General features: G+C 36.7%; 1 protein-coding gene across 1 annotated transcript; it reads left to right on the top strand.

The window, feature by feature from the left end:
* The first annotated feature begins 4,695 nt into the window (after positions 1-4,695).
* LOC111887821 (cationic amino acid transporter 5) lies at positions 4,696-6,931 on the top strand. The gene has a single exon (XM_023883970.3). It carries the CDS (start codon positions 4,790-4,792, stop codon positions 6,536-6,538), a length of 1,749 nt encoding a protein of 582 aa, XP_023739738.1. The 5' UTR covers positions 4,696-4,789; the 3' UTR covers positions 6,539-6,931.
* Positions 6,932-11,961: the final 5,030 nt, after the last annotated feature.

Raw genomic sequence — 11,961 nt, 5'->3', positions numbered from 1 at the left:
CAGCACCAAAGACACCTACTGAAATTCGTCAATTTCTAGGTCTAGCTGGCTACTATCGCAGATTCATTCGGAACTTCTCCAGCATAGCGAAACCTCTTACAACCCTGACACAGAAAGGCGTGGCCTTCGACTGGGAGGGGAAACAGGAAAGAGCGTTCCAAACGCTCAAACGAGCCTTGTGCACCGCCTCGATACTATCCCTTCCCGAAGGAATAGAAGACTTCATTGTCTATTGCGATGCATCCAATCAAGGACTCGGATGTGTTCTGATGCAGCGAGGTAAGGTTATAGCCTATGCCTCGAGACAGCTGAAGACACATGAGGTTAACTACACAACCCACGACCTCAAGCTAGGATGTCTCACAAAACTTAGTATTAAATAGATTTAGATATGAAAAGTCCATTTGTTCTTGTATGTGAAAGTATTTCCTTAATATAGTACTTGTAGTATGTAAATAAAGTGTTTGACATTTATATAACAACATCTTTTATTCCAAAAGGACAAAGTGTTCTCGTGATATGTTGTATGTGAACGTTTTCGTATGATAGTTATAAATCACATATGATTGATTATAACAAAAGGTATAGCAAAAGATTGATGTTTTTCACACAAGAATAATCGTGTGTTTACTTGTATTCCCTCCCCCCCCCCCCCAAAAAAAAAAGTGTATAAAAGCATTTGAAAACGTAGTTATAGGGGTATGAACTCACTTGATAGATTGAAGAAAGGGAGACGAAAACCGAGCAGAACTTTGACAGGAGAAAGCGGATTTCTCGGGATTCTCGGGAATCTGGGGAGTGTAAAAACTTCCTTCGTAACTTGGATGCGAAGACCGGGGCTTCGGGATATTTCTTGCACGCAAAACGGGGTAAAAACGCAAGAGAAGGAGAGAAAATGAGCAATAATGCCCGGAACCCTCGCATCCCTTTTATAGGGGTTGGAAACCCTCGGTACGCTGGGCGTACCTCCGAGTTTTGTTGGGCGTATCGGACGTCATGCATGACACACTTCGGATGGGAGGTCCGATGGGAGAGCCTTTGGCCGATGGGACGAAGCTCCTATCCTATGGTACGCGGGGCGTAATCCTTTACGCGTTGCGTAAATGGTTTTTCCAACTTCTAAATTGCATAACTTTTGCGTACGAGCTCCGTTTTTCGCTTTCTTTATATCCACGCGTAGGTGAGAATGTACTCTACAACTTTCATTTAGACTTTGTTGGCTAGTTTTGACTTATTTTTAATTATATAATTTTAATAGGCCGGGACTCGAAAAGTCCGTTTAAAATCCATAACTTCTTCATCCGATGTCCGTTTCTGTCAGGCTTTTCCCGAAACTTCGCAAAATCATAACTTCCTCGTACGAAGTCAGATTTAGGCGTTGTTTTTATGTATGTTCACGGTTTAATGATATCTACAACTTTCATTTAGATACCTAAGACTAAAAAGTATTTTATTGAAATTTCTCGTTTTACGTTTAACCGTATTGACGGTTTTGCTGTGAATCTTAGGTTGGTCATAACTTCCTCGTTATAACTCGGATTTTAGTGTTCTTTATATTTCTGAAACCCTTGACACGATATCTATCATTTATGAAATCAAGTAGATGACTTTTGAATATTTTATTTTTGACAATAATTTCATTATATCAAAAGAGGTTACAATTCGTGACTTTTTAGGTCATTACATTGATTCGAAATATCGAGTTGTCACACCTAACCCTAATATCTTCAACCTCCACCCTCTAAACCCTAGAAATCGATCCTTAGCCCTCATTTGAGTGATTTTGGAGATTGGATGGCCATTAGAGGAGTATTTTGGTGTTTTTGAAGAAGAAGGTGTATAGAAAAGAAGCAAGAGATTGAAGAGGACTTGTAGATCCAGAGGTTATACATCATTTCCAGCCTATTTAAAGTATAAAGTTCTCATCTTGGTTCTTCTACATCATAGATCTAGGTTTTCATGGACATTGTCCCTATTTGGTTTCAAGAATGGATTTTTATGGTGCAAATCTAGTTCTGGACTAAGGGTTGCCATCAATGAAGCTATTTGAGTCCCTTGAGCAGTAAAGTTGTAATATTTAAGGCCCATTTGGATCTATGTAATAGATCTAGCCATTTCTATGAAGATAGTTGCTAGTTTTCCAAGCTTGATTTCATTTGGTGGGGTGCAAGCCACCAAGTGATCAACTTTATAAGTTAAGAAGGATTATTAGACTCATATCTGAAGTTTGGAAGTTGTGTCTCAAGGGATTAGGCAACTTTGAAGAAAATGGCTTATCAGGGGAGTACGTTGGGCGTACACGCCAGAAGCCATGCAAGCTATACGCGCAGCGTACAGAAGAGTACGCTCAGCGTCCACTCAGATTATGGACTTTTTGTTATTGGGCTCGGTTTGGGCCAAGTATTAGACATAGTAGCTGTGGGCCTTGTTGGGCCTGCAGAAGTCAGTTAAGGGCTTAAGGTTTAGTAAGGTTGGAAAGGAAAGCCCAATTGTAAGAGTTGAGCACAATTTAGAAAATTAGGCCATTAGACTCAGATCTGAAGTTTGGAAGTTGTGTCTCAAGGGATTAAGCAACTTTGAAGAAAATGGCTTATCAGGGGAGTACGTTGGGCGTACACGCCAGTACGCGTAACGTACAAGCCATGCAAGCTGTACACGCATCGTACAGAAGAGTACGCTCAACATACACTCAGACTATGGACTTTGCGTTATTGGGCTCGGTTTGGGCCAAGTATTGGATATAGTAGATGTGGGTCGTGTTGGGCCGTGGGGGCAAGCTCGATGTATGTTAGTCATTATGCCACGTATTATGTGTTCCGGGGCAAGCCCGATATGCTAGTTTATATGTTATATGTTATATGTTCCGGGCTTCGGTCCGATGTCAGGACAGGCCCGATGCAATTTATGTGATTATGTTATATGTTATTTGTTCCGGGCTTCGGTCCGATGTCGGGGTAAGCCCGATGCAGATTATGTGGTTATGTTATGTATGTGCCGATGCAATCCCGATGCCAGGGTGAGCCCAATGCCCGATGCGGTCGGATGCCAGGGTGAGCCCAATACCGGACAGAAGTCCGATGGTGGGTAAGCCGATGTCGGGATTCGTCCCGATGCAGTTGGGAGTAGTCCCGGAGTTATGTTTTTTTATACGTGTTTTGTATGGTATGTGATAGTTTGGGGGATCTCTGTAAGCTTCGTGCTTACAGTTTCAGTTTTGGTTTCAGATACTTCAGCTAGCAAAGAGAAGGGCTCGGGATGATCGTATGACACACACCATGGTTTTCTAGCCTGGGAGATATACTCTGACATTTGATATGAGATTCAATATGCTGATTGATATTATGATATTTTGAGATACATGGTTTATGATTTTATAGTATAGTGATGATGTTTATGGTTTTAATAATGATTTAAAAACGAAATTTTGGGACCGTGTTTTTAGGATGTTTCATTTTGTTTTTCGTATAGACTTTCAAAATTGAGGTAGTAACTCTGTGCAAATGAATAACATTACCATATAGTTGGAACAAAATGAAATAAAAAGAGAGTAGGTTCAGCCGTTTAGGTGAGGTTGAAGACATATACATTACAACAAATAAAGGCATTATCACGACAATTATCGCCGATAAAGGCCTCGTATATCGCTGCTAAAGGTATTAACAATAACTTGTCGTCACGTCGGTGGCTTTGCTTGAATTTCTAGTAGTGATAGAATGAAAATTGGAATGACGATATAAAGATAGGTCGAAAATGCTCTAACGATAAATCTTAATAAATCTTAATACTTGATGTATCATGACCATTGCATGTCATTGATGTACCGTTACCATTTTTATTAAATTTTTTAAACAACATAAAATAATCCATACCGAGACAGTTATATTAGACAAAACAGGTAGCATAAACGGCACTTTGGAACTTTCCACCCTCAAAATATAATATATACTCGATGGAGAATAAGATTGTTCTGTGTTTATTGATATTATATTCCTGAATAAATTACATCAATAGTTAATAGTTGGTCATGAGTTACGCACAAAATATTTTAAAGGACAAATCGGTAAAATTGTAAATAACGTTTTCACATATATATATATATATATATATATATATATATATATATATATATATATATATATATATATATATATATATATATATATATATATATATATATATATATATATATATATATATATACACGGAAATTATAATATAAAGATAACATTAAACAACAAGTTCAATTGTCATCGTACAATGAGTAAGATGACTCGGCCATAATACACTTTTAATTTTTAATCCCAAATTTTAAATAAAAATAATAATAAAGATATAAGAGGATCAATATATTAATAATAAAAGTTTGTTGATATTTTGTTTTGTTAAATAAGCTTAGTTTTTTTTTTTCGTTTAATAGCTGTTCTTAAATCTTAACGAATAGAGCTTTTAATAATTGAATACTACTATTTTATTTCTCTTTCTCATTAATTACGAAATATAATCCATATTGAGTATTTATTTTATTTTTGTTTTGTTCATTTGACACCCAAGTCGTCGATTAACATGTTCAAAAATCAAAATATACTATTGTCACATCGATTTATAAACCCAAAGGGACCACGTGAAACAGATGTTCTTGTAAGTCAACATTGCAGTTCCGGCAAATGCCCTTCACGACACTACCAAACAAAAACCAATAAATGAAACATGGAAAATTGGAAATGGATTGCATAAAGATTGAAAGACCCAAGAACCCGATTACAATCAAAAAATTGCTTCATTACAAAGTATGGAGGATCAAAAAATTCATCCACAATCTTACTGGAGATGGAGCAAAGAAGATTTCTTCCCGGAGGAATCTTTCCGGGACTGGAGTACCTACAGATACGCCCTGTCCCACACCTATTCCAGGTTCAAAGATCGTCTCCTCAGCCGCTCTGAAGATTCCGACGAGATTGAGAAGCTAAAAAAGCAGAGTGAGAACGAAATGAAACGCTGCCTCAACTGGTGGGATTTGATGTGGTTCGGTTTTGGTGCAGTCATCGGTGCCGGAATCTTTGTTCTTACCGGACAGGAAGCCCACGACAACGCTGGATCAGCTATTGTCTTATCTTACTTAGCTTCTGGACTCTCCGCTATGCTTTCTGTTTTCTGTTATACAGAGTTCGCTATAGAGATTCCGGTGGCTGGTGGTTCGTTTGCATACCTCAGAGTAGAACTCGGAGACTTCGCGGCGTTCATCACCGCCGGAAACATTCTTCTTGAATGCATTCTGGGTGGTGCAGCGGTTGCTCGATCATGGACGTCGTACTTCACCAGTCTTCTCAACCGTGAATCAAACTCTTTACGAATACATACGAATCTCGCAGAAGGATACAACCTCTTGGATCCAATTGCAGTTTGCGTGCTAGCAATCGCTTCCATCATTGCAGTGAGCAGCACAAAAAACACATCGAAACTTAACTGGATTGCATCTGCAATCAACACCATCGTCATCCTCTTCGTCATCATCGCAGGGTTCATGCATGCCGACACTTCAAACATGAAACCTTTTGCACCTCATGGCCCCGAAGGTGTCTTTAGAGCTGCAGCTATTGTATACTTCGCTTACGGAGGATTTGATACAATCGCAACCATGGCGGAAGAAACAAAGAACCCATCAAGGGACATACCTCTGGGATTACTCGGTTCTATGTCGATCATCACTATAATTTATTGCCTTATGGCGCTTTCGTTATCCATGATGCAGAAATATACAGATATTGATCCTAACGCTGCCTACTCGGTTGCATTTGAAAAAGTTGGCATGAAGTGGGCTAAGTATTTGGTGGCTCTAGGTGCGCTCAAGGGTATGACCACGGTTCTATTGGTTGGAGCACTTGGTCAAGCTCGTTATATAACTCATATAGCACGAGCCCACATGATCCCACCATGGTTCGCTCTAGTCCACCCTAAAACAAAAACTCCAATAAACGCTACTTTATTAATCACCATTTGTAGTGGTTGTATTGCTTTCTTTTCAAGTTTAGATGTATTGGCAAGTTTACTATCCATAAGCACACTCTTTGTTTTCATGATGATGGCGGTTGCAATTATCGTGAGGAGGTACTATGTAAAAGGGGTGACACCACGTTCGAGCCTATTGAAATTAGTAGGGTTTTTGGTGATCATAATTGGATCTTCCATAGGGACTTCGGCTTGTTGGGGGTTGGACCCTAGTGGTTGGGTGGGTTACACCGTTACTGTCCCTTTATGGTTTTTGGGGACACTGGGGATCTCGTTGATGTTGACACAGCAACGGACCCCAAAAGTCTGGGGAGTGCCGTTGGTTCCTTGGATCCCTGCACTTTCGATAGCAACAAATTTGTTTTTGATGGGATCATTGGAGTATATGGCGTTTATAAGGTTTGGTATTTGTACGGTGATTATGTTGATATATTATGTGTTATTTGGTCTTCATGCCACTTATGACATGGCACATCATCAATATGAAAAGGAGCCAAATGTTATTGACGAAGATAGTGTTGGAAAACCCTAGCCATGGATCCGACACAACACTCCAATTAGTCGTTCCAATTTATGTTACGTAAGAATGATGCTTTAAGTTTTTTAGTGTCTTTATATAGTTGTATACACTTCAACAAATGTCCCGGAAGTGTATTTGTGAATTCATTGTGCCGAATTAAACTCTGTAGTTAAATATCATTAGTTAAACATATATATACTTGAAATAACGGGATGGAATCAAATGTAACTGTGGTGATTGATGGTTAGTCAAAGGTCAATTATATTAGAGTATAAGGTATATATGGATCATGTTGCATCTCGTTGTTGTTGAGGTGGAGCATCTTCAACGCCGTTAAGAAGCATCAACACCCCCCCTCTTGTTGTATCTAGTTGTGTTGCTTCTTGTTGTGATCATGACTAGATGCAATGTGATTTTATATTGGTTGTCCAATTTCTCTCTCTCTCTCTCTCTCTCTCTCTCTCTCTCTCTCTCTCTCTCTCTCTCCTCTTAACATGGTGTTATAACACCATGAACACCACCCTCTCTTCTTGTTGCTTCTTGTTATAACACCACTTCAAGTTGCTCATACCATATGCTCTTAAGATATATAAACTTTCTATAAAAAGACATTAAATAATCAACAAATAGTGATTTGCATGTATTTTTATTTTTTAGCCTTTAGTTTCAAGATCATTGTTTTGTTATGTTAATATTGATTTAAGTTGATATAAATTCGTCGAAATGTTGCCTATAAGATGACATTTGAGTTTAATCGATAAGTTGATATATGTTGAATTCTAAATTTTCTTTATAATTGATCTTTTGGAGAGACGATTTATTGCATATATATTTAACAAGATATCAAAGTCGATATCGTGTTTGCATCCTTATTACTTAACACGTTTTTGTCTACTCCCTATTTCTTAACGCACCATTCTTTATCCTTAAAAGTTCGGTTTCTAAAATGAATGTTAGTGTGGCTTACATCAGTGCTGCAACAAAATATTTAATCTTTTATTTATCTATATATGTCGCACTTAGTAGGTGTGATGATTGACGTTTAATCAAATGTCAATTATATTAAGATAAAGAAAACTTTGTATAAAAATATAAATACAGTATATTTTAAGCAATAAACAACAAAAAGTGTTGCATGCATTTTTATTTATTAGCCTTTTGGTTCAAGATCACTATTTTGTTTTGTTAATATTGATTTAGTTTAATATAAAGTCATTGAAATATTTCCACGTAGATTTTCGAAGTAGAAAACATTTGAGTTTAATCTATTGGTCGGACTAATACAACCATACAAAGACAATTCTTCCATTATATCCCTATTCTAATAAATCCATATTCTAATAAAAGAATAGGTTTAATCTCATATCGACAAGTGTCATGCAATTAGAACCCCTAATTAATGTTATATATCATTTATCATGCCACTTGTCAACCTATTAATTATTCATTTCAAATTTTAAATTTCTCATTCTAATTTTATTAAATTAATAATTGATTTTTCATTTTAAATTTCTCCCTTTAATTATATTAAATTAATAACATCAGATTAAAAAATAAAATAAAATTAATATAAATTATAAAATGATATAACTCCACGTATTTATTTAAATCAACGATTATAATTTTATATAACTAAAAGAATATCTCTTAAGTAATAATTTATTTAAAATAATTGATTAATAATTTTGATTTTTAATACGAAAGTTTAATTAATTTTATAACCGTGATTATCACGGATTATAAACTAATATATATATATATATATATATATATATATATATATATATATATATATATATATATATATATATATATATATATATATATTTCAGAGACGGAGCTTCAACATATTATTTGGGAGGCTGACACTACAAGGATACAGACCTTTGCAGACGACACTTATCCCGAAAACAATTGTCGTTGCTAAAAGTACCTATATCCCGACGACAAGTCGTCGACATACCTTTTGCGAACTTTGACCAATTTACTTTGACCAGGACCTCTGTTCCGACGACGACAAGTCGTCGGCAAAAGTTTGGCGGGAACGACGAAAATATTGACGGTATTCTGAAATTCTATACCGACGACATGTTGTCGGTATAAGTATCAAAACATATATTTTCCATTTATTTTTGATCCATATTCCAGAAAAACAAAATGACGTAGTTTTGTGTATGCTATACCGACGACTTGTTGTCGACATGACATGTGGCGATCCGCATCACAGGGCTATCCCGACGACATGTCGTTGCCATAGGTTTTTAATTTTTAATTTTTTTTGTTTCAGCAAAAAATCGAAACGGCATCATTAATTTGACCCTATACCAACGACATGTCGTCGACATAGGGGTTTTTCCCTAAAGAATGACGCAACCTTCTTTCATTTACACAACGACGCAACAACCTTCTTTCTCCCCGACAAAAATTCAATTCCAACGACACTAGCCGGCGATTAGCCCCAAGTAAACCATTTCTACTCCTATTTCGTTGAATATTTATGTCTGCTAATGATTTTTACCCCGAATTTTGGTTTTTTTTTTAGTGTTTAGAGGTTTTCACCGGTGGTGAAGCACCACCGTCCGTCTTTCGCCGCCAGAAGCTTCCCCACCACGAGTTGCTCACCGACGCCCATCGTTCTAGGTTATCTCCTTCACCGGCGCCCATGCCGACACACCTGTGTCTGGATACCGACGACTTATCGTCTGGATAGGGTCTGAATTTGTTGTCGTCATAGGGTCTGATTGTTGTAGTGTGAAAATATAATATGTATAAAAATCGGTGAGCAGGGGCCACAACCAAAATTTTTTATTTTTGGGTCTAATATGTATAAAATTAAAGTATAAATGCTATTTATAACAAAAAAAAAATCAGGAGAGGGGGGGGGGGCACGTCCCCCCTCACCCTAATAAAGCTCCACCCATGGTATATATATATATATATATATATATATATATATATATATATATATATATATATATATATATATATATATATATATATATATATATATAGCATGGTATTAAAGTCGGCATTTGTCACACCCCGAAACCAAGGGCGGAAACATTCCGGGACGGAGGTGACTTCATGTTAAGTATCACAACCAATGTACATAGTAAGCAAAGTAAAACAAACATTACATTACATATTAGAATTTACATTTGTTTTAAAGTAAGAAATATTACAAGTGTGATATATATATATATATATATATATATATATATATATATATATATATATATATATATATATATAGACAAAAGTAAGACGTGTTTTTTACGCACTCCGTCTTCGCCAAAAGGATCATCGGGTACCTGTTTAATGTGGACCTAAGAATACAAGCAGTTTGAAAATCAGCATAAAGCTGGTGAATTCATAAGCGGTTTTGTTTTCTGAAAATGTACAAGTTTCCTTTCGGTTTCTGAAAAAGTTATGTATCCAAGAAATCCCATATTTTCTTATATGTAAAGTTTAGTTATCTGGTTTGTTACACGATTCTGGTTATGTACAACTGTTACTCCAGGAAAATCTCATATTTTCCTAAAAGTTGGTTACCGATCCGAAATGTAATGTAAAAGATGTATACTGAAAACCTGGTTATCCTTGTGAAGTGTATTAGTTTTAACATGCACATAAAACTAATAAGTGTAAAGTAAACTGGTTACTAACCCATTATTATTAACAAGTAAATCTTTGTTATCCAAATTGCGAGTTCCATAACCATACGAAAGACTAGATATGGCAATAACTAGTCCACATCACATTATGACTTTCGTCACCCTTGAACCTTTCGGTTCGGCTGTAGCTAGCAGCCAACTGTGGGGTAGTCAGCCCCGTATAGATCTATACACTCAAGTCACGCTCCCTATCTAAGAGATTCTGGTTACGGGGGCGGTCCTCCACTCGCGTATCTCTGTGGAGTGTTCCCGAGGACGTGTCTCCAATTTATAGGAATAACAAATTTACTAGTAATAATACAGAAAGATGCTGTTACAAACGATGATCCTCCACTCGTGTATCTCTGTGGAGTGTTACCGAGGACAAAACAATGTAATAGGTTTCATGTACAAATTTCAAAAGTTATGATTTTAACTGTTATAATGTGGAAAACCATTTGTGAAAATATAAAATACAACATTTTATAACGTTTTTCACAAATAATACGATAATGTGTTCTGCAAGTTCAAACTGTTATCTGTTACGATTATCAGTGTTAAAAGCATATGTAATATGGAACACAACACATATAAAACAAGTTTTGAGTACAAGTATTCCTTGTACTTTGCTTGTATTCCCCCTGAAAACAGTGAAAAACATTGAAAAAGGGTATGAACTCACCAGACGAGAAAACGTGACGGTTTGGATGCTAAGTGTCGGTTCGGGGCTTGATAACGCGCGAGGTTCCTATGTAATATGAAATGATATATAAATGTATCTAATTAGACATTAAATCACTAATTAGATATGATTATACACTCCAATACAAGAAAACACTTCAAATCAAGTGTTTGGAGCGACCCGGTGACATCTACGGACGTATAGGGCTCGGATAATGTGTTTGCTCTTCAAGAGTAAACTACTTAGGGAGTTTATGGCCCTAAGACCATGACCACAGGAGTTCACGGCCGTGAACTCATGATTGATGGGTTTTAAGGTGCTAAATGGTCAAATATCACTTGGGGAATGTTGGTATGATTTAATCTAAGGCATAGGAATGAATTAAACCACCAAAGGTATTACCAAATGGAGTTTACGGCTGTAAACTAGGAGTTTACGTCCATAAGCTCCTATATATCCATTCCTTTCATGAATTGGTGGCCCTAGATCAATCACATGTGATTCAAACTAATTTTACAAGCCTTAGAATGAATTTAGGCCATCATTTGACTAATGTATATGAGTTTACGGCCTAGGAACCCATTCTTGGGGGGTTTACGGCCGTGAACTCCTAAAGGGAAGGTTTTCATCATGTTTATGGCCCCTAAATCGATTGTGGTTGGTTCTAGACTTTAATCCAAGGCTATTGGTGTGTTTAAGTGGCATTTAAACACTTGAAATTGAGTTTACTAACCATGATGATGAGTTTATGGCCCAAGAATGTTCTTGGGCAGTAAACTCAAGTTTATTCCCCAAAAGTTAAGTTCAAGGTGATCTAAGTCCGTTCCATTAAGCCATTTAGCCATATCTAAGCTCCAAAGGTGGTTTGGAAGGGTTTTAAGGCTCAAAAACCCCACTTATATGTGTTCACGGCCCAAGAATGTTCCAGGGCCGTAAACACATTAATATGGTCCTTTTCCATAGATTAAAAATGAATTTGAAGGCTAAGGATGCTAATCTATGAGTTAGGGAAGTTACCTTGATGAATTGTAGCCTTAATTTGATGATTTTGGACCTAAATCTTGAGTTTGAGGAGAGAGGTTAGAGAGCGAGTAGTGAGA

This window comes from Lactuca sativa, chromosome 2 (assembly GCF_002870075.4).
Source record: "Lactuca sativa cultivar Salinas chromosome 2, Lsat_Salinas_v11, whole genome shotgun sequence".
In the NCBI taxonomy this organism is placed as follows: domain Eukaryota; kingdom Viridiplantae; phylum Streptophyta; class Magnoliopsida; order Asterales; family Asteraceae; genus Lactuca; species Lactuca sativa.
Note: the sequence above shows the minus strand (reverse complement) of the source record. Positions and strands in the feature narration are given on the sequence as shown.

What these genes read in the sequence shown, in the direction of transcription:
- LOC111887821 (XM_023883970.3), top strand. Translation starts at nt 4,790, where the DNA reads ATGGAGGATCAAAAAATTCATCCACAATCTTACTGGAGATGGAGCAAA.